Below are 23202 nucleotides of genomic sequence, written 5' to 3'. Positions count from 1 at the left end.
AACTGCAATCACTGCCATTTATTTAAACAACCTCCAGCAGGTAAAGGCAGGACGTCTCGTCACTGTCGTTCCTCTGTGCTTTTAATGATGTGTGTGACCTTATCCTTTCATCCTGTAGCCTCCCGTCACCAGCTTATGTAATCCACTGAAAACATGAGGGCAGCAGGAGACTAGCTTTTTTATTTTCTCAGACAGGATTTGCCTTTTCTCACTTTTTTTCTTTGCCCGCCTGGATCCTAAAATCTAAAGTGCCACATTTATTATTCACAATCCTTGTCACAACTGTAATTAAAATAAATGCTTAATCACTAAATTTTAATCATTTTCTGCCTTGTTCCACATTGTTATGTTCAATCATGTATCACAAATGATGTTCTTGTTTTAAGTCCATTGATGAGATTTAACCGAGCAGCCAAAGATCCTCACTTTAAAACTGAGATTTTTCTTCTCCAGGTACAGTTGGCATTTTTGGATGTAATTTGACAGTTGTTATAATTGATAAACTGGTCCGTTGTTAATGCTGACGGTGTGATATCAAAGGGACATAAACTTTAACACTTCATAATTCTCATGAGTCCTGGGTAATGAATGAAAGAACAAGAGTTCAAATACAAATGAATGAAATTAGTTTTCTAAGCGGAAAAGTGTGAAAAGCTCAGAGTAGAGCTGATGGTGGTGGTTGATAATAAGGGAATGAGGTGCATTGACTGCTTCATATGATATTCATGTATACAATATACTTTTCACCTAAATGTGAGTGTTGGCCTTTTTCATGCTTGAACACATGTTTTCACAATTAAACCGAGCCACCACAGAAGCACAGCTGTTGGAGTTTTATAATCCGTCCATCATTCCTTCAAAACGAAAAATGGAAAACAAACATTTTTATTCGTTTTCTCCTTTATCCATTTGCCAAAGTATGTGACCTGGAATTGTACTCTCATCTGACGCTAACGGCTATGCTAACGGTGTTCGTTTTCCATTTTTCGTTTCCTGTACCGAAGAAAAAGAGTTTGAATTTCAAAAACAAGGCGTTTTCCGTTTTTTCATTTTGGTTTTGGAAACAAATATCAAATAATGAGTGTTTTTTTCGTTTTTCGTGTTTTTGTTAGATAATGAAAAACGAATGATACACAGATTTGTTATATTGACGCGTGAACCTTGAAAGTTCGTTGTTCTCAGACTCGATTAGTCGACAAAAATCAATAACAGAATTAGTCACCGACAAATGTATTTGTCGACAATTGTCGGTTACGTCATCGCCGTCTTCTTCAAGCTGCGGATGGAGCTGAACATAGTTTTTCACGAGGAGTGGCTCATCTCACCTTTTATATATCTGTGCTCAGAGCTGTATGCACGTTACGGACGTGATTAGAGGGAGATATATCATCAAAAACATTCCCACTGGTAAGAATATGTCGCTGTTACCGCGAGTTTAGCGCTCTTTTACCGGGAGCTCACCGGTGTTACCACGAGCTCAGAGCTGTCGACGCCGCTCACACACGGAGCTTTGCTCGTCACTGTCACAGTCTACCTGAAGCTGTGACGAGCAGCGACACATCACCACCGCTACTTAGTTAAACACCAGACACCCACCCAACAAAGTGAACCAGCCTAAGTTCCTCCGTCAGATCAACCCAAAGTTCTCACAAACACGGTGACAGAGAGGAACCTGCAGGAACAACTAGAAAGAGGACTAAAGCTAACTAAGCTAAGCTAACCCACCGACACTTAAGAATGGGCTAAGAGCTAATGCTAACCACTTAATGAAAGGAAGAGACGAGCAAAAAGTCCACGTCTTACTGTCATTTAACCACAAAGGGCCAAAGATTTATTAATGGTCAGATTTAACACTTTCATGGAAAGATAAAAGCGAACACGTCACACGTCGTGTGAAATAAATTTTGGCATAAAACTATTGTCGCTATTCATCCATCCCAACTTGTGAAACGCAATATTTTTAATTACATTTCACGTGTTCACAGACAAAGCTGGTCCCATTAGACAGTAATGTAAATATTGTGATTACTATATCTATCCCATTAGTAATGCTCTCAGTATATTGATTATTAAATCATCAAGCTTGATCTGGTTTAATTATAGTAAATCAGAGAGATAATTACCAACCATAACTTTATGTAACTCATCATCAGATATAAAATAAACTACATTCAGAAGCAGTGGCTTATGTGAAACAGTAAAAACACTATTGCAGTTATTTTTTGCATTCCATGTGCTTTTTATTACATTTTTTGGGAAAATAATTTTATTATAAATGAAGAAATAAAAGTGACCCATATGCACAAACACGTTTAATAAAATATCAGGCCGTGAGCTCTTTGAGTCAGCAGCTATTGTAGCTTTATTTTAATGTGTAAATGCTATTACAGAAGCAGATTCTTATGGAAGCCCGTTTCCACCACTAAAAAAAAATCACCAAGGAAAGTCATAATTACGAGTTAGAAAGTCATAATTATGAGAAACAGTCATAATTATGAGATAGAGAATGTTTTGGTACATCCATCTGTACCCATGGCACTGACCAGAAATCTCCATTTGTTGTTCAATAACCTGTGCTACATCAGCCACATCAGTTTTATCCTTTCAATGACAGAGCCTATTTCTGCTTAGTATTTTTTCAAGGGTGCGTTTACTCAGCATATTTCTATGTGAATTTGCAAGCAATTCATCATTTGTAAAGCCTAAAGTCTAAAGTAGTCTTTGATAGTCTTATCAGCCATCTCTCAGTGTCAGCTCACCACATGAACAAGCTGCTGTAAATGTGTTTAAGTATCTCATAATTATGACTTTTTTTCACATAATTATGACTTTCTATCTCATAATTATGACTTTACTAACTCATAATTATGACTTTCTATCTCATAATTATGACTTTCTTTCTCATAATTATGACTTTCTATCTCATAATTTTGACTTTCTTTCTCATAGCTATGACTTTGTTTCCCATAATTATGACTTTCCTTGGTGATTTTTTATTTTTTTTGTGTGGCAGAAACAGGCTTCCATAGATTCTAGTGATGATGTATTCAATTTAATTTGTGTTTGTAAGGGACCTGTTTACACTTTAATTTGGGAATTTTTATTATTTATTTACTGGTTTTATTTGTCATAATTTGACCCAAGCCAAATTTAAAAGATTGTAGCATTATAGAGCAAAATATTTTACCCTTTGTCGTCCGATCAGTCTACTTATTGTTTCAATAATCGATGACCAGTCGACTATTAAAATAGTCGTTAGTTGTAGCCCTAGTTGATAATGGATGGATTGGTATTAGTTTTTTTCTCAGTGGTGTATTCGGATGTCACAACTGGGGTCATTCAAAAAAATCTGGTTTAATAGAAAAATTGGTTACACTAATCCCCATTTGGATATTTGTTTACTTAAATTAGATTCAGCTACAATATTAACTCTCTTAAAAAACAATGTACCAGACCTTTGGCACAGCTTTTTCTCAAAACAAATGCCTTTTCAACCTAAAATGTCACCACAAGAGCACCAAATGTTAAGATAAGATATCACATCATCTGTGAGCTTCCGTCACACTATGCTCATTTAAAGTCTTGCATGAAGAAGATCAGATCTGCTACTTTGCAAGACTTCAAAAACACACAAAATGACTTCAAAATACACTAAACCAAAGAAAATACACTAAATTACAACAAAAATCAACAAAATTAGTTTTTATAAAAAGCACTACAATGCAAATAATAATATTGATAATAGTAAAATGCACAAAACCCTTAGTTCTTTCCTGTTATTTTACATGCTGATCAAGTGTTGATAATGTGGCCCTCGGATTATATTTTACATAATCCTCTCCACACTTTGCCTTTGTCCACAGACAGAATGACAGACTTAATTCCAGCGCCGGCCTTGACTGCCAACACCTCCATTTCTCAGCTCTTCTGCTGAGGTGGGCTCCCCGGCCTCGCACGCTTCACAACTTCTATTATTTAAAGCTGCTCTAAGGCCAAATGCATACAAAGTAAGACTGGGAAATCCAATTTGTTTTAGGATCACTATACACATTTTGGAGTCCGTGATCTGTTTTATTGCACTGCTGGGCCAAAGTTGGTCGACTCTTTCTTTGAGGCTTTTAGACGTGGAGCTCAGACATGTGGTGCATTATTTATTCTGGCAAACATTACCAATTCACACACTACACACATTCACACCTGCACACAAGGTGTCTGTTTATATGTCTGGTTACTGTCACAGTGTTGCATCAGATGCATGTTGAGTATAGTGTTGCATTTGTGCAGATTTGGGTGATGTATTATGTGAAATAAAGCCACTTTAGTTTTTTTGTTGTTGTGCTTTTGTCAAGTTTAGAATATTTCTGTGAACTTGAGACGTGAAAACAAATAATAACCAGAAAATAAATTAAAATATCGCCCCTTGTATTGGCATGAACATGATTTTAATCTCCAAGAAAACTCAGTGGATCACTTTCTGGCATGAGGGGTACCCATGCAGGACGGTGTCATCATTTTTTGGGTGATGTGTGTATTTTATCTGGAGACAAAGACATTATGTTCTTTGTCTTTGACCTCTGGATAGAAAAACATTTGCATAGGATTAATATGTACGTGCACACTGCACAGACTGGCCATAAACCTTTTCAGGAAGTTCCTGTGGTTTTAATTCAGTTTGGTTTCCAGAGTCTGAAGTTACTCTGTTGTCTACTTAGCTATAGGTATTTCTTTTAGTTGATTTTTGTGTGTAATGAGGCTTCCTACAATTGCAGCTGACTGGATATACAGACTTTGTTGAAAAAACGTGTTTGGGTGAATAACAATTTAATAAATGTTTAAATTTATATCATAAGGATACAGTTCAATGTCCAATTTTTGAAAGCCTTTTTTCCTTTTGGTGGCCATTTTCAACTTTTGGTATTGTTTCTTCAAGCCTCAATTTGGCATTTTATTTTTTATTTACCTACTCGCTCTTTTCTAAAGACTTTCCACAGATGTCAAGTCACTAATGTAGTTGGAACTTTTGGACAAAAATCTACAATTTTGATCGATTAATCTGTTTCATAAGAATATACGGTTAATGTGTATCATAAGGGTGGGAAAAACTATGAATTTACAATTTTTTTTCACCCAGAATCTATTTAAAAAGTTATTTATTTATGTGTTTTTACTTAGTCTGCATATGTGGTCATGGGTTAACGCTACAGGTAGTGTAGTGCACTTTCATGTGCAGTTGAAATAAATGTCAAGAGTGACTGACTGGCTTGTGATCTGCATTGTTTTTTTGGAACTATTACTCATATATTGTTTCTAGAAGTGTATGATTCAGCTTATATTTTTGAATAAGGACAATAAAGGAAATTATAAAGTAGAAATAATCAATATGATTGAATTGCAACACTTGTAGAATCGCAATAAATCAGAATAGCAATATATATTGAATCAGCAACGGAGTATCGTAATAAAATTGAATGGGGACAAAAGCATATGGTCCCAGCCCTATTGTATAGTGTGTTGCCTGAAGGCATTTAATGATTTTAGCAAAAAGCCTTCTGCATATTCTCTCTAACATAAGCTACGTTCACACTGCAGGTCCTAATATTTAATTCATATTTTTTGAAAAATATATATTTTTTTGTGGTTGTTCATATATTGCACAGTTAATGCGTCCTTTTTTTAAATCAGAAAATAGAATGCGACCCTGAGGTATTACGTCCGTATGCAGACACGCACTGTGTTTATGGAAGTGAATATGGAGCGATCTCGACTGATAACATGTAAAATATAATAAATATTATACATTTTAAGAACTCACTTTCCTTCCACTGTCTACTTTCCTCTCCATCCTTCACCAGGGTCTCCCCCCTCCCCCGCCGCTAGTTCTTGGATGCAGAATGAGGACGTTATCGCATTTTGATGACGTAAAGGTTGGATAGAAATGCAACCTGACAGCAGTCGCATTGCAAAATATCAGATGCGTATCGGATTTATATCCACTTATAATAGTGGCCTGCGTCAGATTTGAAAAAAAATCTGATATGCAATGTTCACATAGACATGAAAAAATCTGATGCATGTCGCATGTGGACAAAAAATTTAAATTGACCTGTAGTGTGAACATAGCCTAAGCCTGTTTAGGCTTTTTTTAAGGCCTCAGTGGAAAGCAGTTTGAGCATAAATTTGATAATATTCACCATAGTTAAGTTGTACTAGTACACAAATTACATATGCTAAATTTTGGTTTACTAGTACACAAGTACACTTTATTAGTGAAGTAAAAAGTGTCACTAGTACTACTTGTATCTTGCTTCATATACCAATAAGAGGGTGAGCAAAAGGTAATCTAGGCTTGCCATTGGCTCTCAAAAATATTACAACCAATCAGGGGGCTGGATTTTGTTATTGATTCCTCCTACTTCATTTGCATTAAAACTACCTATACTACTAGTGGACCTTTGGCTTTATTAGTAGTAGAGATGTCCCGATCTGATATTGATAGCAAATATCGGTCCGATATCAGCCGGAAAACGAATATTGGATTTTATCGGACTGCATCTAAAATCTCCGATATATTATATTTATTCAATTGTAGAATACTGTAGATATTATGTTGAAATTTATGTAACCAAGTGGTTAATAATAAATGGGTCAGTTTTTCTCGTACCTACTTCTCTGTTTCAGTAACGTCACTTGATCAAGCCTTTTCTAACATTGCACTTCAAAATAAGTAATGAAAGTATCTATGATTTGTGCGGGTATTGTATCGTATCGTATTGATATCGGCCAACACGCAAGGCTGCAATATCGGTATTGTATCGGATGTGAAAAAGTTCTATCGGGACATCTCTAATTAGTAGTATTAGTAGACTAACAACTGTCTACTAGTGAGATTTTGAATGTTTAGAAGTAGTAGTATACAAAAATTTTGTTTTTAGTGCACTAGTAGACAGTGCACCCTAAGAAGTGTAGATGTGTGTATGTTTTTGTGTGCCTGTATGTAGTGTTGTAGTAGACGAGACGGGTCTTGGTCTCGAGACAAAATTTTAAAGGTCTCGGACTCGGAAGCATTTTGACTCGGTCTTGTCTCGGACTCGGGATTTTCCCTCAAGACCGTTTGAGACCAGCACTAATTCCTGCTATTTTTAAACTTTTTTATAATGTGATAATAACAAGGAGAAGAACGGGATAAAACAATCCTTTATTCATTCTTTAATCCACCCCGTATAATGACCACAAGTCACGCAAGCGCAGAATGACTCAAATAACTGTAAAGAGGTCTTATATTAGTCCATTTTCTTTTTAAAGTGGTGTTTTTTGTGACTTTAAACTACAATTACATATTTGTATATAATATCTTCCCTACAATATAAACAGGTTCACAATATAACTATTTTTTATAGTTTCTCTTTCCACTGTATCCAGATTAATAATAATCTTTCTCAACAAGAACTATTGATTGATTTGTCACATGACTGTTCCAGGGTTTGAGTTTGTTTTATTTAGTTTCACCATGTTATTTCTTAGCAGAAATGCTTTTAAACACTTGCTGTACATTCAGCTGATACAAAAATCTTGTTTTCAAATATATACAATAATTGTGAATTTATCAGTAGCAGTAGTAGTTTTAATATTTTAGTTAATTTTTTGCAGGCACCTTTTTTCTCCATCAAATGTATTTAAAATAAACTAAAATTAAAGAGAGAATGTTATTTAACTTTGAAACCTTGTCATAATTTCATTTATTTATATATTTTTTTAAATTAAAAAAAAAATGTTTATGGTCTTGGTCTCGGTCTCGGCTTGTCTCGGTCTTGGTCTTGACTCGGTCTCGGCTCCCGGAGGTCTTGGTCTCGGGCAAGTCTTGGTCTTGGGCAAGTCTTGAACACAACACTACCTGTATGTGTAAAAAGTGTGTTATGTCCCCGCTAGGTTATAAAAGAGCCATCAAAGCCTTTTGTTACTAATCTTGACACATCATGTCTCCAGTGCATCTTCAGTGCTCTCTATGTTGTGAGCGAGGCTTTAGTTTAAAACCATAGCTCAACCTGTACTTAACACCCTTCCTGACATTTATGGGACACTCAACTCCTGTTTGGTCAATTTAGACAGATGACAAACTGAGATGGTGTGAACATGCTGGCAGTCATTCAAGAATTCTTGTTCAATTCCCTTTCATTTCAAAACCACATTCTCCATTTTGCGCCCTTTCCTGAAGCTGCGCCATGTTGAATTGCACTGAGCGCGTGCAAAGCATGTGCATCAAAATAGCAGCACTGAGGGATTGAACGGATTCACCTTTTCTCAAGTTCACATTGGTGGCAGTGGCTGGGTGAGTTGTGGGAGTTTATTTGGCACACCGGCGCATGAGGAGCTCTCCAATTTCGGTTGGTGCTAGCGTTGAGCTGTGTGCAGATGCACCTGTTGCTGTCTGTTCATGCATTCACAACAAGGCTGTCGGCTCAGAAGACCAAGAAAAACACTGAGGCTGGGGCAGAGGCTGACAGTTTGTTAATAGAATTCAAATCAATTTGCCGTGACAGTAGCAGGTCAATGAAAAATAAAATCATTAGTGTGATGAAAAAGCTTTTTTGTTTCTTAAAGGTGTGGTTTGTTGGGATCCAAAGGGGTTTTTAAAGGGTAACAAGGACGAATGGGGTCGGGTTGGGAGAGGCCAGGGTCAAGTTCCTGTGCTACACTTGGAGGTCGGGTAAAGCAAGCCTTACTCATCTCACACTGCTGCTGGCCAGGTCCCTATACATAGTAATGATGGTCCTCTTTAGCTGTCTAGCACAGTGTTTTTCAACCTTTTTTGAGCCAAGGCACATTTTTTTCATTGAAAAAATCACGAGGCACACCACCAGCCAAACATGTTAAAAAATGATACTCTGTAGCCTATATTAACAATATAGCCATTCTCATCAAAGTGTCTTGAATAGGAATCAAATAAACACAAAGAATAAAGGACTTTATCATCATTTGTATTTCTTCTTTCAAATAAAAAGTGCACTTAACATGTCCACTTCAAAAATACAGCTTGAACATAACAAATGAAACAACAATGTGGTCTTAAAGGTAGTAGAAAACGTCAAAGTGTTTTGCAAACTCTAATTCTGTCCAAAATTATTAATTACCAGGAATACAGAAATATCGTGCTTATTATGACAGAAGCAATAATATTTGGGAAAGATTTCACTGTTCTACACTGAGAATCCAAATGAAACATAACTCTCTCTGTATTGCCTCGAGCTCACCGTCTTTGTTTTCTTTCCTCCACTCATACTAGGGCCTTCTTCTGGGTCCGAATTTTGTCCAGGGCCCAGTTCGGAATTGGTATTTTTCCTCTTCAAAAACTTCTCCATCACTGTCACCGTAGTTTCGCTTACCCACAATGCTTTTACCGCCAGCTGTCACTTTCATGCCTCACTAATTCTCTTGTCTCAACGGACAATGCAATTCGCTACCTGCTGCCATCTAGTGTTATGGAAGAGTTTTACATGATTACGTTCTCAAGGTGGGTTCACACCGAACGCGACTGAAGTGACTGAAGCGATGCGATTACATTAAAAATCAATGTAAATGACGCAACGTCAATTTATCCCCCCCTCAGCGACGCGACTTGCATGATCAAAGTTGAAAAAATTTAACTTTTTAAGCGACGTGAAGCGATATCGCCCGTCCTCCACTGTCTGTAGAGCGGAGGCAGCAGCCCCTCCCTCCCGCTCCCGCTTCAGTGCTGACGGCTGCAGCGGAGGCTGTTCTACTTCCTCAAAGTATCAGGTTCAAAATTAAAGCGGTAAATTTCTTTAAAACCACAGTAACTACTGATCAAACACATTCTGAGTGAAGTCATCCTTTAATATCTCCGTTAAGTTGATCATTTAACCGTAGAAGCGGAGCAAGAAGGAAAAAAAAAAGACGTCATCAACACTCTCTCTCTCTCTACCCTGTTACCGGGGCGCCACACACACACACACACACACACACACACACACACACACACACACACACACACACACACACACACACACACACACACACACACACACACACACACACACACACACACACACACAGCTCCCTAGTGATCGCGTCGCTGGAGCGATGAAATGATGGACTGACAAAAAAGCACCACTATGTGCAAACTACCGATCAGGGACGATTTAAGGCAACGGCATCGCTTCCGTCGCGTTCGGTGTGCACGCACCTTTAGTCACTACTGCAGCACGGACACTCGACAATGGTATATTATTTGCAGATAATAATTAATATGTTTTCAAATTTTTTTTTTAGACCAATTAGGTGAAATTGGATAATTTCCCACGGCACACCTGACGATCTCTCGCGGCACACTAGTGTGCCGCGGCACAGTGGTTGAAAAACACTGGTCTAGCAGATGGTCAGGCTCCTGCTGCAAGGATCACTTTGCTCCAAACTCACTGGATTCTCTGGCTAGGATTCAAGTTAGTTACACAGATATGGACAGAAATAAGATTTTGATTTTGTGACCTGATCCCAGGAAGTAGAAGTTTATGGCCACGTTCAGACAGCAGGTCTTAATGCACAATTCAGATTTTTGGGAGAAGTTCAAATTTTTATTTTTTTTTGTGCTCGTTCATATTACACATTAAATGCAATTTTTGTTAGTGACCCTGAAGTGACCCGCATGAGCAAGAGAGATCCCGAGGTAGTACGTGACCACGCAGGCACGCTCTGTTTACGGAAGTATATATGGAGGCAGGCTGATTTTTTTTTTTTTTCCCGGTTCCTCCTCCTGAGACACAGATTTGTGATGTTTATCGCATGTAAATAATGTAAAGATTGAATAGATGCCACCTGGCCGTTCAGACAGCAGTTGCATTGGGAAATATCAAATGAGTAGATCACGTACCACATGACTCAAACAGTTTCTTCCAAAAAGCCATTCACTCTCTAAATAACCAACACATCATAGACGCCAGCATCACTACTGTTAGAATGGAAAATGAAATACTGTCTCTTTTTAAATTTCTCTTTTTTAATATTTTATACCCATGCACTAGGGCTGCACAATTTTGACAAAAAACCTAATTGCAATTTTTCTGACAGATTTTGCGATGCGATTTACGATTTTTTAAAATAGTTTATACATTTAAATGCATATGTGTTTTTTGTTCAAATTCTGTGTTTTCCACATTAATTTTTAGAAATATTAATCAATTTTTTCAGAAAATTTGTAAGTAAGATACAATTAAAAGGAAGATATAAGATATTATATGCTAATAAAAAGAAAACTATAATTAAACAAAAATGTATGTCAAAAATAAAAATGTAATTTAAAATAATGTGTAAGTAATTAAAAGGTATATAAGTTGTACTGACAAGGATTGTTCTGCTCCTTTTTAATTTTTCATGTCATATGTATGAGAGCAGCATTAATGTCACCCAATTTCTCTCAGTGATCAATGGTTTACTGAATCTAAGCAGGTTTATTGATTAACTTTTCCTGATGACATCATTCCAGACCGTAATGATAAAATAAATGGACAAAGTATCAGAAGTTATCATTAATCTACAATGTTTCAGACTGGTGTCGTCCACAACAATAGAACAACTTTATCCACAGATCTTCTATAACTCTGATGAGATGTTTAAACACTCTGAGCAGGTGAAGCTGATTAAAGCTGACTCATGTTGGCGCTACATGAGAAATGGACGGAGTTCCACAGACACATTAAAGTTAAGCGGGCACTGGTCGGCTCTGATTTAGGAGTCAGGGATGATTTGCGTAGTTTTTTTGGCAGTTTAGACAGGGTTTAGTGCGGTTTAGACTGTGTTTGAAGCGGCCAGGATGTCCTTTTCCTTACGGTGATGGAGTTTCAACCCGATTCTGTCCATTTCTGCGTTCAACTGGAGATTTCGTTTTAATTGATCGCTTGTGTCCTGTAACCATCTCTGATTGGCCAGCAGCCCAGGAAGGCATTCCTCTCGGCATTCCTGATTGGTGAACATATGTATCACTCAAATTATGGAGACAGAAGAAAAAACCTCAGCGTCTGAGGTTACGTTATCGCAGTAATGAAAACCTTAATATCGATGCTTTCAAGGTTAATCGTTCATCCTTACCATGCACTTATACACTGATTAACTTTTTATAACCCTGCACTTTTATACTGATGAACTTTTTATCCCGACAGACTGTTAGCGTGCCTTATGTGGTTTTTATGATGATTGTGTGAATCATTGATGTGTAGCTGAATGTTGTTGGGAGGGGCATGTGCAATTTTGTTGTACTTGTACATTGACAGTGAAATTATTTTTTTTGTATATTCTATTTAGGACCATTTGTGAAAGTGGCCAGGGTAGTATTTGAAAAAATCAGATTTGTGCTGTTCAAACTGTCTTTTAACGGATCGGATACGGGTCACATATGGGCAGTCTGAACGTATTCTGAGTATACAAACCAGTTACCCATGGAGAATATTTGCTGTGTACACACAAGAGATACTAATGTCTTGTATACGCAGGATGTTTGCAAAGGAGTCCCATCATTTTCATAAGAGCTCAGTGGAACGAGGGGAATTTATGAGATTTTTAAGAGGTGAAAAGTCTTTGGTCATCGTGTGGAATGGAGATAGAGTTTCTCTGTTTGTAGCTTTCGACAACAACAACAGTGTCTTTGCTGTCAAAGACTGATCTGATGTATTCACTGCTTCGTTCTGCCTGAACCCAAAAGCAAGTGGATGCTCTGGTGCAGGTCGATGACATCACATGCACTATTGTGTATTGCCACTATAATAGGATTGTTGCACACATTTCTTATTTCACTTTCATGCAGGGCTGGGCAGTATGACCAAAAATGTATATCACTGTACTTTTCAAAATTCTACCGGTTTCACGGTATATGACGGCTTTTTTTTTTCATGCATAATCAGGCGTTCACAGCATTTCCTACTAGTTGAGAGAGGAATTACTGCAGTAGATTGACTCAGGATGGTCTATTTTACTGTCATGATGAGTGAATATTGTAGAATAATTCCACACTAGTAGTAATACATGTTTGCAACAGCAGCCCAATGGCTCTTTCCATTAGCATTAGCTTCATTTCTAGCTTTAAATGCTGCATACTCGGTGGTGTGGTGGTTTCTTATGGTGAATAAGGTAGCGTTTTGTTTGCAGCTCCACCAGGACTTATTTCCGCCTTATTGGAATTACAAATTGCAATCCTTTGCTCTCTTTTTTTGTGTTTTTGTGTGCCGACATGCTAAGCTAACCGTGCCTCTGTGTCTGTGAGGCGTGCACACACAGGCACATGCTCACATGTAGTTTCAGGGCTTTTAATTGTGTCTTTCTTATCATTTACACGTATGATTTACACCATAACTAACACTAGAGCGCTACTGTTTACCTTCCTATTTAGAAGTGCAACATTGAGAAGGGTTTGAAACGGGCCGCATCAGCTTCTCTCACAGGTCCACTGGTCCATCACTGGAAATACACTCAGGTTATCACTTGTGCCTTCCAAGCTCAGTCAGTGAACATAGTGCAGCCTTTATCTAAATCTGTTAAATTACTAATGCCATCAAAGAAGTGGGAGCAGCAGCCATGGCAACCATCAACTCAGATTAGTGTAGAATGTGAGCTGGCTGGGTAACACGCACAAAACGCATACACACAAGCACACACACAGTTGCAAATAAATCGGTATCAGCGTGTTGCTAAATGTAGCCTACACTCATTCTGGCAGATGCAGATATTTTATTGCTCTTGTTGTAACAAATGATATAAAGTTTTTTGCACATTAATGTATTATATATCTCAAGGTAGAATACTTTTTCAGGTTCTTTTTTTTCTGCGTTTATTATTAATCTTGAAAGTATTTGAGATAAGTGCCATTATATTGATGCTCTCTCTCTCTTCCTCTGGTGAACAGGATGACGAGGTGGTGCTCCAGTGTGTGGCCATCATCCAGAAGGAGAACCGCAAGTTCTGCCTGGCTGCTGAGGGACTCGGTAACAGGCTCGGTTACCTGGAATCCACTTCTGAAGCTAAAGTAAGATGACCATACAAATCCCATCGTCTCTGCATTTTTAAAACTTTATTGTTAATTTGTGGCGATTGCCATGGGATTACTTTGCTGTATTTGGTGCTAAAGTTTAATTATTTGAATGAGATATTTTTATATCCCCCCTTTGATAAAGCTTTTCTTACCCTTCCTTGGGAAGGGCTGGTGATGGTCACTGTTATGCAATAAAATAAATGTGTTTATTTAATTGCAGCAATAAAACATGTATAGCTGTCGCAACAAGATTGCACTACATATAGTGTTGACCTTTGGCGGCATGTGCGGACAAGGTGAAAAAAATACATTAAAATAAAATAAAATGGCACCTTTCAATGAACCCAAGGTTGAGTATACGTAAAAAAAAATATTACATTACAGACAGAACAAAGCACACAAACAGAAAAACACATATAGAAAAAGGCAGTAACGGTGAGACAAGAGGATGTGGTTGAAAGCCAGTTTAAACAGATGAGTTTTGTTTGGGCAGTTTTGAAAGGGTGGAGTGATGGTGTCACTAATATCTGGGTGGAGAGAGTTCCAGACGGTGTGGGCAGTAACACTGAAAGAAGGTGCTAAGGGGAATGTGTGGGATTGAGAGGAGACCAGAATCGGATGAGCTCAGGGTCAGGGATGGAGTGTTGGAGTGGGGACGATCACAGAGATACTGAGAGCCCTGATGGATGGAAGGTGATGAGGAGATTTTAGTATTTGATAGAGGGGGCCTGAGTGGGTAGATGGATGAGGGTGGGTGTGATGATGTTCTGCACATATAGGGCTTGTCTTCATTTGTAACCCGGGACAGGACTTCGAGGCAGGGGGAGATGAAGGCATGTGGAGGTGATGTGGTGAGGGTAATTTAAAATCAAAGAGTGGACTTGGTAACAGATTAGTGTGACATTGTGTACGTGCCTAACTTTTGTACTTTGCAGAAGGTTAAACTGCATCATCCCTTTCTCTGTGATGGTCAGAAAATGATGGCAGTATGTACAATAGGTTTATATATTTAAACCATTGAAATGGGAACTATTCCAACTCTCTCATATTAACCCCTCCATCTTTGACCTTTTTGACATAATTAGTCTAAAATCGATTCAGCGATATATCACGATATTACGTTGTGCAATTCTCGGATCGATTCAAAATGCATCCATATCGAAAGAAAGAAAGTACTAACTTTCTGCATTCATTTGTTGTTATAGGTATATACCTCAGTTTAAGATCCTATATCATACTATATTAAGACCTTCCAAAATCAACTACAGCCACATATGGGTAATATTTTAAATTTAGCAAAATAAAATACTAATTTATTAAGATAGATGATTATTATTATTATTTTCTTTCAACCCGGAAGTTGAGATGCACGGTTTCTCGGAGCACCGCCTCTCCCCGTGTGAGCGCCTCCCATTTCATGACTTAGTCCTAGAGCCCCGGCAGCATGGGCAACAGGCACGGCCACCAAACTTTGTAAACAGTTCCAGAGAATGTATTTCAAATATAAAAAGAAAGAAGTGAGTATGGCTAACATTTCGCTAGAGGTTTATTTTACTTACGGCCTTGGCCTCTCCATCAGTGGGTTTTATTGTGGGAACCGCTCCAGTTTGAAGACGTCATTTACTGTACAATCCAACATGGAACTAGCCAAAGTTCACCAAGCAGTTTTCTGTGAAGTAACTATCACAGACTAACAGATACTGGATGCTGTGTCGCATGCTCCCAGAGATAAATTCTAAACACTTCTGGTGAGTAGACTCTTCTTTAGGAAGTTTGAACAAATTCCAAGGACTTTTGCAGTCGAACATGCATTTTCGGTTACCAGACATTATAGTTTGGTACAAAAACAAAGACTGTTTATATTCCCTAGACTGGATAAGAAAGGACAATGACCATCCAAACAGATGTTCTTCGACCTCTCGCATTACTCTAGTCTAGCACCAGAGAGAATGGGCACTTCCTGGAGGGGACGGTTCAGAATGCCAGTGATGTCACTCGAATTTGAACCGCTCGTTTTTCAGAAGAGGGCAGAGAAGCAACTCAGAGAACAGGATTATTGAGGATTTTTCAGAGATGCAGGAAGGAAGCCCAATAATAATAATTTGGGGGTGTTTTTCATAAGGAATTAACATTGTAACAAGTTTAAAAACTCAAAAAAGTTGATTTGCATGATATAAGGACATTTAAGTTGCACTAAAGTCAAAGTTGGTTTAAAAGCCACAGACAGATAGCATGTTCTTTTTTTATTTTAAGTTGTTGTCACATGACTTGTTAAAGCCATTGTTTTGAGAGTAAAATATGCCAATAAAATATATTTCATACATTATGTTCTCGTGAAGGTGTACAAATTTACAGATTAGTTCTTTCTTAAGTCATATATTAAAGAGAAAAATTTAAATAATCACCTTATACTTTAATATCGGGATATAGCGCGTCGTGACCTATGTATCGGGATACGAATTGTATCGCCAGATGCCAGGCAATACACACCCCTAGTTAAAATCAAATAAGAGCAACATGTATGTCTCTAAAGCAAATCTAAATATTATTTCAGTCCTGTGACAGATTTAAACTTTTACTGAAATTAATTAGGTTTTGAATTAAAAGGTACGGTAAGTGTCGGATATAGCAGGGCTCATGCCGTCCACTGATTAAACACTTGCGCTCGTGCGCACACACACACACACACGCGCACACACACACACAGCGTAGTGCTGAAGGTTTCCATGCATGTTTGTGTTGAGTTACAGTGCTGCCCTGTCCTTATTATCACACACCAAGCCTCCGCCCCGCTCGTATTTCCAGAGGTCAGAGGTCAGCCGGGTTGTGTTGTGAAAACGCTCTCACGCTCCTCTCGTCTCTTCTGGCCTAATGAAAAGTGAAGCTTGTTATCTTATTCTGGGATGAAGATAAACACTGTCTCATACATGCTCAGTAACACTCAGGACATGAGGTGATATGCCAGTTACCGACTCGGGGTTAATCTGTTGTTCACATATCATATCAGCATTGCAATGCTATTTAAACCCTGACATCCGACAAAGGCATTTATATTGTATGGTGTTAATGAAATTTTAAATAATAATGCAAATGCTGCCTAAAGTGTTCTTTTAATACATTTCACCCATGCGTCCAAAAAGATATACGGTAATATTGTTAATAGGATTTGAAGCACAAGTCAATATTCAAAATCTTCAGTTGCAAAGTTAGGCTATAGCAGCACATCCTCTTGTAATTCTGACAGTGGTCTGAATATCTACATTATTTTGCTTTGTGTTTCGTCTGAGATCCTTGGATTTAGTGGTTTGCATATTATTCATTTCATTTTATTCTTTGTCTCAAATCTTCTGTGGAAGAGGGAGTCATAGTTCTTCCATAAGCAATGGAAGTAATTTAAATAGAGTTTCTAGACTTAATTATTTAAAAACTAATCAAAACTAACATTCAAGCTTTCTTACTTTGACTTGAAGTGGAAAAGCGCAACGAGAATTGAGTTTGTCTGTTTTATGGATAATAAACTACAATATAATGCAAGAAGAACAATTTGATTTGGATATTGTTTATGGAACGATTATTGCTCAGTAATCTGTTATCTGTATAATCGTCACATTTTCTGTTTATTACCGTTAAAGCTGAACAATTAATTGCATTTGCGATATCATTGCGATATCATAAAACGCAATTTTCTAATCGCAAGGCTGCATTTTTTTTTTTTTTTTTACTTGTCTTGTTCAGTTCAGAGTGTTTAAGAAGTGCAGTCCACATGTTTACATGTTTCATGAAACGTGAAGTTAGTTAGATATGTTGAAGAGGTAAAGCCACAGATTTGTTTGCTTTATTGTTGTAATCTGTGCTTTAAAATGTATATTTTATATTTATGTAAAGTGTAATAAATCTGTTATTGTTTATTATGAAACAGATTGATTTATTGGTTCAAAAATACTTGACTATTGCAATATTGAGGAAAAAAATCGCAAATAGATTATTTTTTAAAAATTGTTCAGCCCTTATTACCGTTAACCGACTAACAAACAAAGCAAACTAAGTTACCAACTCATATTTTCTTCCCTCTCTGTTTCTCTTGCAGCATGTTCCTCCAGACCTGTGCATTTGTAACTTTGTGTTGGAGCAGTCTTTGTCAGTGCGGGCCCTGCAGGAGATGCTGGCTAACACTGGGCAGAACAGCGAAGGGGTGAGTACATGATCTACGATTCGAAATTATAGTTGTTGTTGCGTGATAGAGGCGAAGAAAAACTTATTCTGTATTTCACATAATTCTATTATTTCAGAGTTTAGATTGGGAATTTGTCATATTTTTATCATATTTAGATTTAGCAAAAATGATTGTTCGAATGCTGAAACTGATGACAATAGTGGCATCGCTCAGTGTGCACACAAGTGAGGAACGTGTCTGGTGGAGGGAACAGTCTGTGCTGTTGTGATCTACAGAAACTGTTTTGTGAAGTATTTCAAACTAAGAACCGGGGAGATTAAAAGAACATGAAGTCCGATCATTTCAGGAAGGCAACCTTTGAGGACAAGCAGGAAAAAAACATTATTAGAGGCTGTCAAAACAAAAACAAACAGTGGATGAAGTCGAGAAAAGATGGCGAGATAAAGTTGGGAATTTGTGTTTGTTAAGATTATTTCTTTGTTGTAACAATAAATCTTATATAATTGGAAAACCTGTTAATTTTATGAGAAACATGCATTTGTGAGGTGAGCAGCAGAGCTGTGTATGGGGATTTGAACCCATATATATGGCCTCACACAGCATTGCTCTATCATTTCATGTCACTACGTTTATTCAACCACCATTTCTGATCATTGCTTTGAAGTGACATGAAGAGAGAACAAAGAAATAGCCACATTTTGATTAGAAGTCTTGAAATCTGTCATTTGGAAAAGCCAAAGAGAAAACAGTGTTACAATGAATAGATAAATAAATAAATAATGTTGAGGGTAAAGGGGGACAAATGGCAGGTCTCATTTGTTGTCTCTTTGTAATCATATTGTGGTTATCATAATTCTAATGATATTCTCTAACCATAATCCTAAACTGGCATATTCCACAACCTGAGATGCTCTTAAAAACATTTCCTGTTCCTTTGCTTTTTTCACTGTTTTTTTTTTTTTTTAATCATAATTTTTGCTTTTAAGCTTATTGAGATTTTCCCATTCTCATTTTCCATATTATCCTTCTATCTACTTTCCTCTTTTTGTATATCTTTCTCATTTTTTCAGCTATTCTCCTCCATCTTGTCTCTTTTCTTCTGACAAGTGACTCAGTATTTATGACAGACCATGGATATTGTAGAAACAGGGATGAAAACGCTTTCAAAGCATGAGGCTTTAGCACAATGCATGCTGGGGTTTAGTTTGCAATGAAAAATGAAGCGATGCTGATGTAAAAAAAAAAATAATTGCACAGTAATTTTTATTATTTTGCTCATGCTGTCCTTGGTTTTGCAGAGAGCATATTTTGTAAAGTGCTTGCGTCCCTCCTCCTGAAGCACCAGGATGTTGTGTTGCTATTAGCCTTGGTAGCAGTTGTATTTTCTATTTTCATTACTACAACACTGTCGGTTGGCGAATGAACTCGATGTCGGCAGGAATGTAAAGTCGCTGCTCACCAGGCTGATACAACCACCTCCTGCTCTTCACTGTGCAATTGTCTGCCTTTCATTCATAATGCTTTCTTTTTTTTATTTTCTATTTGTGTTACTAGAGCGCTGACCATGAAAAATGGGTAGGTCTAGCTGCTGGTGGGAGTATTAATTCTGCATGATAGATAGATAGATAGATGAGTGGACCTCTGGACACTTTGCATATTCACGGTGCAAAGTAAAGACTATTTCTTGACTGTCATAAAAACTCAGAACTTTTTAATGAATTTCAGTACATTTATCAAAAAAAATCGGAGATGTTTATTCTAAAAGATAATTATTCTTCTGGTCATAAATCAGGCTTTCACCTCCATGTACTTCATCATAAATCCAAACATGCATTCAGTAGACAATCATTTACAGTGTCATTCATGTCTCTGAACTTTACTAAATGGCAATCTTGAAATAGATATCTATTATGTTTTGCACGCTTGTATAACGCTTTGCCTGGCTTCTTGAGGACTACTTTGTATTTGTATACATTTTGTGTTTAAAGCATTCATTAGAGCAAATGTAGCTTCTCACTGTTTGAGATTTAAATGTACTAGTACAGTGCTCGTTGGAAGTATGTATTCATATAGTGGGAGGAGCTTAAGTAGAGTTGTCATTTATAGCCAAATGAGTATGTGTTTGATGGTTGGATGTACAAAGAGGGGTACATACTCTGTAGTAGGAATGTGCGATATTTGATTTATGATTTATCGTCAAAAATGTTTTCACCGGTAAGAATATGTCATCCCACGATATAAACGATAAATTTCCATGTCGGAAATTAGCGAGGGCCACTGGCCATTTTTCCCTCAATTTAGCCGAGAATGCCCATAAATCCTTGTTCCATGGACCAAAACTGCCCCTGTATGTTGTCAACTTATTATTCTCTGGAGCGGAACACTGTTTACGGGAGCTCCGCAGCGAAGCCTCCGTGGCCGCGGTGTGCACCACGCCTCCCGCCCTCAGCTCTCACACCCACAGATGCTCATCACAGCTACCTGAAGCTGCCGAGCTGCGATACATCATGGACCGCTACTTGGTTAAGACCAGATAACCGTCCAACTAAGTGAACCAATCCATCAGATCCACCCAAAGTTCCACAAACACGGATACAGAGATGAACCCGTAGCAACGATTATGAACTGGAAACTCAACGAAAGCTAACTATGCTAAGCTAACCCACCGACACAGACTGGGCTAAGAGCTAACGCTAACCACTCCATATAAGGAATATGCCAAATAAAAAGAACACGTCTAACTGTCATAAAACCACAGAGAGCCATCGATTTGTTTATGGTCATATTTAACACTTGTATGGAAGGATAAAAGCTAAACATGTCACACGTTGTGTGAAATAAATGTTAGCATACTATTAATGTCATTATGCATCCGTTCAAACTTGTGAAACGCAATATTTTTTAATTATATTTCACATGTTCACAGACAAAGCTGGTCCCATTAGACTAATGTAACTATTGAAATTTTTACACCTAAATATACTGAATGATTAAATCATCAGCTTGATCTGGTTTAATTATAGGAAATCAAAGAGTTATTTATTAAACATATCTTTATGTAACTCACAAGATGAATGAAACAAGATTCAGCAACAGTAAAAACACTGATGGAGTTATTTTTGCTTTTCATGTGCTTTTTTTTTTAGAAAATAATTTCATTTTAAGTGAGGAAATGCATTAATTTTGTACAATAACACTAATAGAGTGATGTGTTGATGTATTCAAATGTATTTGTGTTTGTAAGGAACCTGTTTACACTTTAAGTTGGAAGTTGTTTTATTTATTTATAGTTTTTTTAAATTTTTTTATCGTTGTCGTGATAAATACCAGAAATTATTGGGATAATTTTTTTAGTTCATATCGCCCATCCCTACTCTGTAGTGTTATAAAGGAGTTTTGTTTACAGGTGCAAAGTAAAATAGCGTTTGCGATTTCCCTCGTTTAATTTTATGGGACATGCGCATGATAAATTAAGTTTATACCAATGCGGTGGTTTAGATCTCATAAAAGACATAAATACTTACAAATAAAAGTATTTATTTGGCATTTAATATTTCTTAGTGCAGGGGTGCTTATCGGTATTGACCATCTTTTTTAAACCCAAACAAACTGTGACACAGTGACGTCTGAACCGGAAGTAGCGCGCTCAATACAGAGAGCGAGTCGTAATCTTCAAATTAAATTAACGTTTTGCAACACCAAATTACTCCAAAATAACAGATGCTCACACTCGGGCTATGTGCAAGCCGTTGACAAAGTTTCAGGTCCAACGGAGAGAAATTCACTCCACAAACACACACGCACGCAGACCTTTCTTGCTTTATAGATAGATAGATTCCGAAGCATAGTATTTGTAAACTCGCGCAATAGAATAAAATCCATGCAGTGGTTTGTATGTGTCTGTTTTCTCTCAAAAAGGGAATGGCCCGAAATCAGTTTGGATTTTAGATTTTTACAAACAAACACTTCTGTTCTGTTTTCTCTTTATATATATATGATAACCTATTTTGACATTGCACATAACAATAGATAATATATTTTCCAGCAAGTTAATTTTATCCTCTTTTTTTAAATAATATGTTAAGAATTCATTTATTCAGAAATTGGATTCCCTGACATGTGTCAACTGTCAGTCTTCCTCAGAGGTGATTGTTTTGATATAACCCTACTAGTTATTTCATAAGAAAAGCACGAAAGCAACTTGAGATCAAACAGGAGACCAAATGTCCTGGAAAAAAAGTTGTCTGACTAATTGAAACCTTAACAATGAGTAATATAGTTTGATGTATTTTAGTCAGTGTTCAGCAATCCAATGCAATCACTGCTTTAGTATCCTGGAGATTTGACAGACAGCACCATGTATAACACACCCTATGACAATCAATAAATCTAATGGTACTTAGCAAATGAGTCTGGCATGAATCGCTCTTTAATGGCTGTGGAAGATTGATTGTTGTGCAGTTTCTTATTCTCTGGTCGCTTCATAGGAGATAATCATCTGATATCAAGTAAATATTTGGGTAAAAACTCTTTGCCAGGGTTTGTCAACTTTGTCAGTTTTGAGAAAAGGGACAACAGATGAGTAAGAGACAAAAAATAAACAAATTAATAGGAAACAGCTTTGTGTGAGTTGGAAAAGTGATTGAATCAGGTTAAGGGGTGTAACCCCCAATTTCTACTGGATGCGTGTCTGCTCCTTCCCAGCTCCGACAGTCCGGTGCCCTCCACCTGATATACGCAGGGCTTCTATTTCTGGTGGACACCGGAGCACGACGCATCAATCGGCACAGGGCAAATGAAACTAAACAGGAAGTTAAACACGTACTCCGCAATAAAATATCCGGTTACTTTTCACAATAAAACACCAGATTATATTTCAAGTAACTACATCACCAAAACGTCATAATGTGTAAAAACAAAATCGAATTCACTGTATAGTTTCCTCTCATACTGTAACTGTACTGTAAACTGCAGCAACTTTGATTTAGTTCATGTT

General features: G+C 37.3%; 1 protein-coding gene across 1 annotated transcript in view; it reads left to right on the top strand.

Annotated features, from left to right (window-relative positions):
- The window catches only part of ryr3 (ryanodine receptor 3), a 169407-nt gene that overhangs the window by 9923 nt on the left and 136282 nt on the right, over positions 1-23202 (top strand). Inside the window, 2 exon segments of the mRNA XM_028439455.1 lie at positions 13907-14026; positions 18120-18224. Of these exon segments, the coding sequence (XP_028295256.1) occupies positions 13907-14026; positions 18120-18224 (225 nt within the window).

This window comes from Gouania willdenowi, chromosome 24 (genome assembly GCF_900634775.1).
Source record: "Gouania willdenowi chromosome 24, fGouWil2.1, whole genome shotgun sequence".
Taxonomy (NCBI): Eukaryota; Metazoa; Chordata; class Actinopteri; order Blenniiformes; family Gobiesocidae; genus Gouania; species Gouania willdenowi.
The sequence above is the reverse complement of the archived record's forward strand: the minus strand, read 5'-3'. Positions and strand labels throughout refer to the sequence as shown.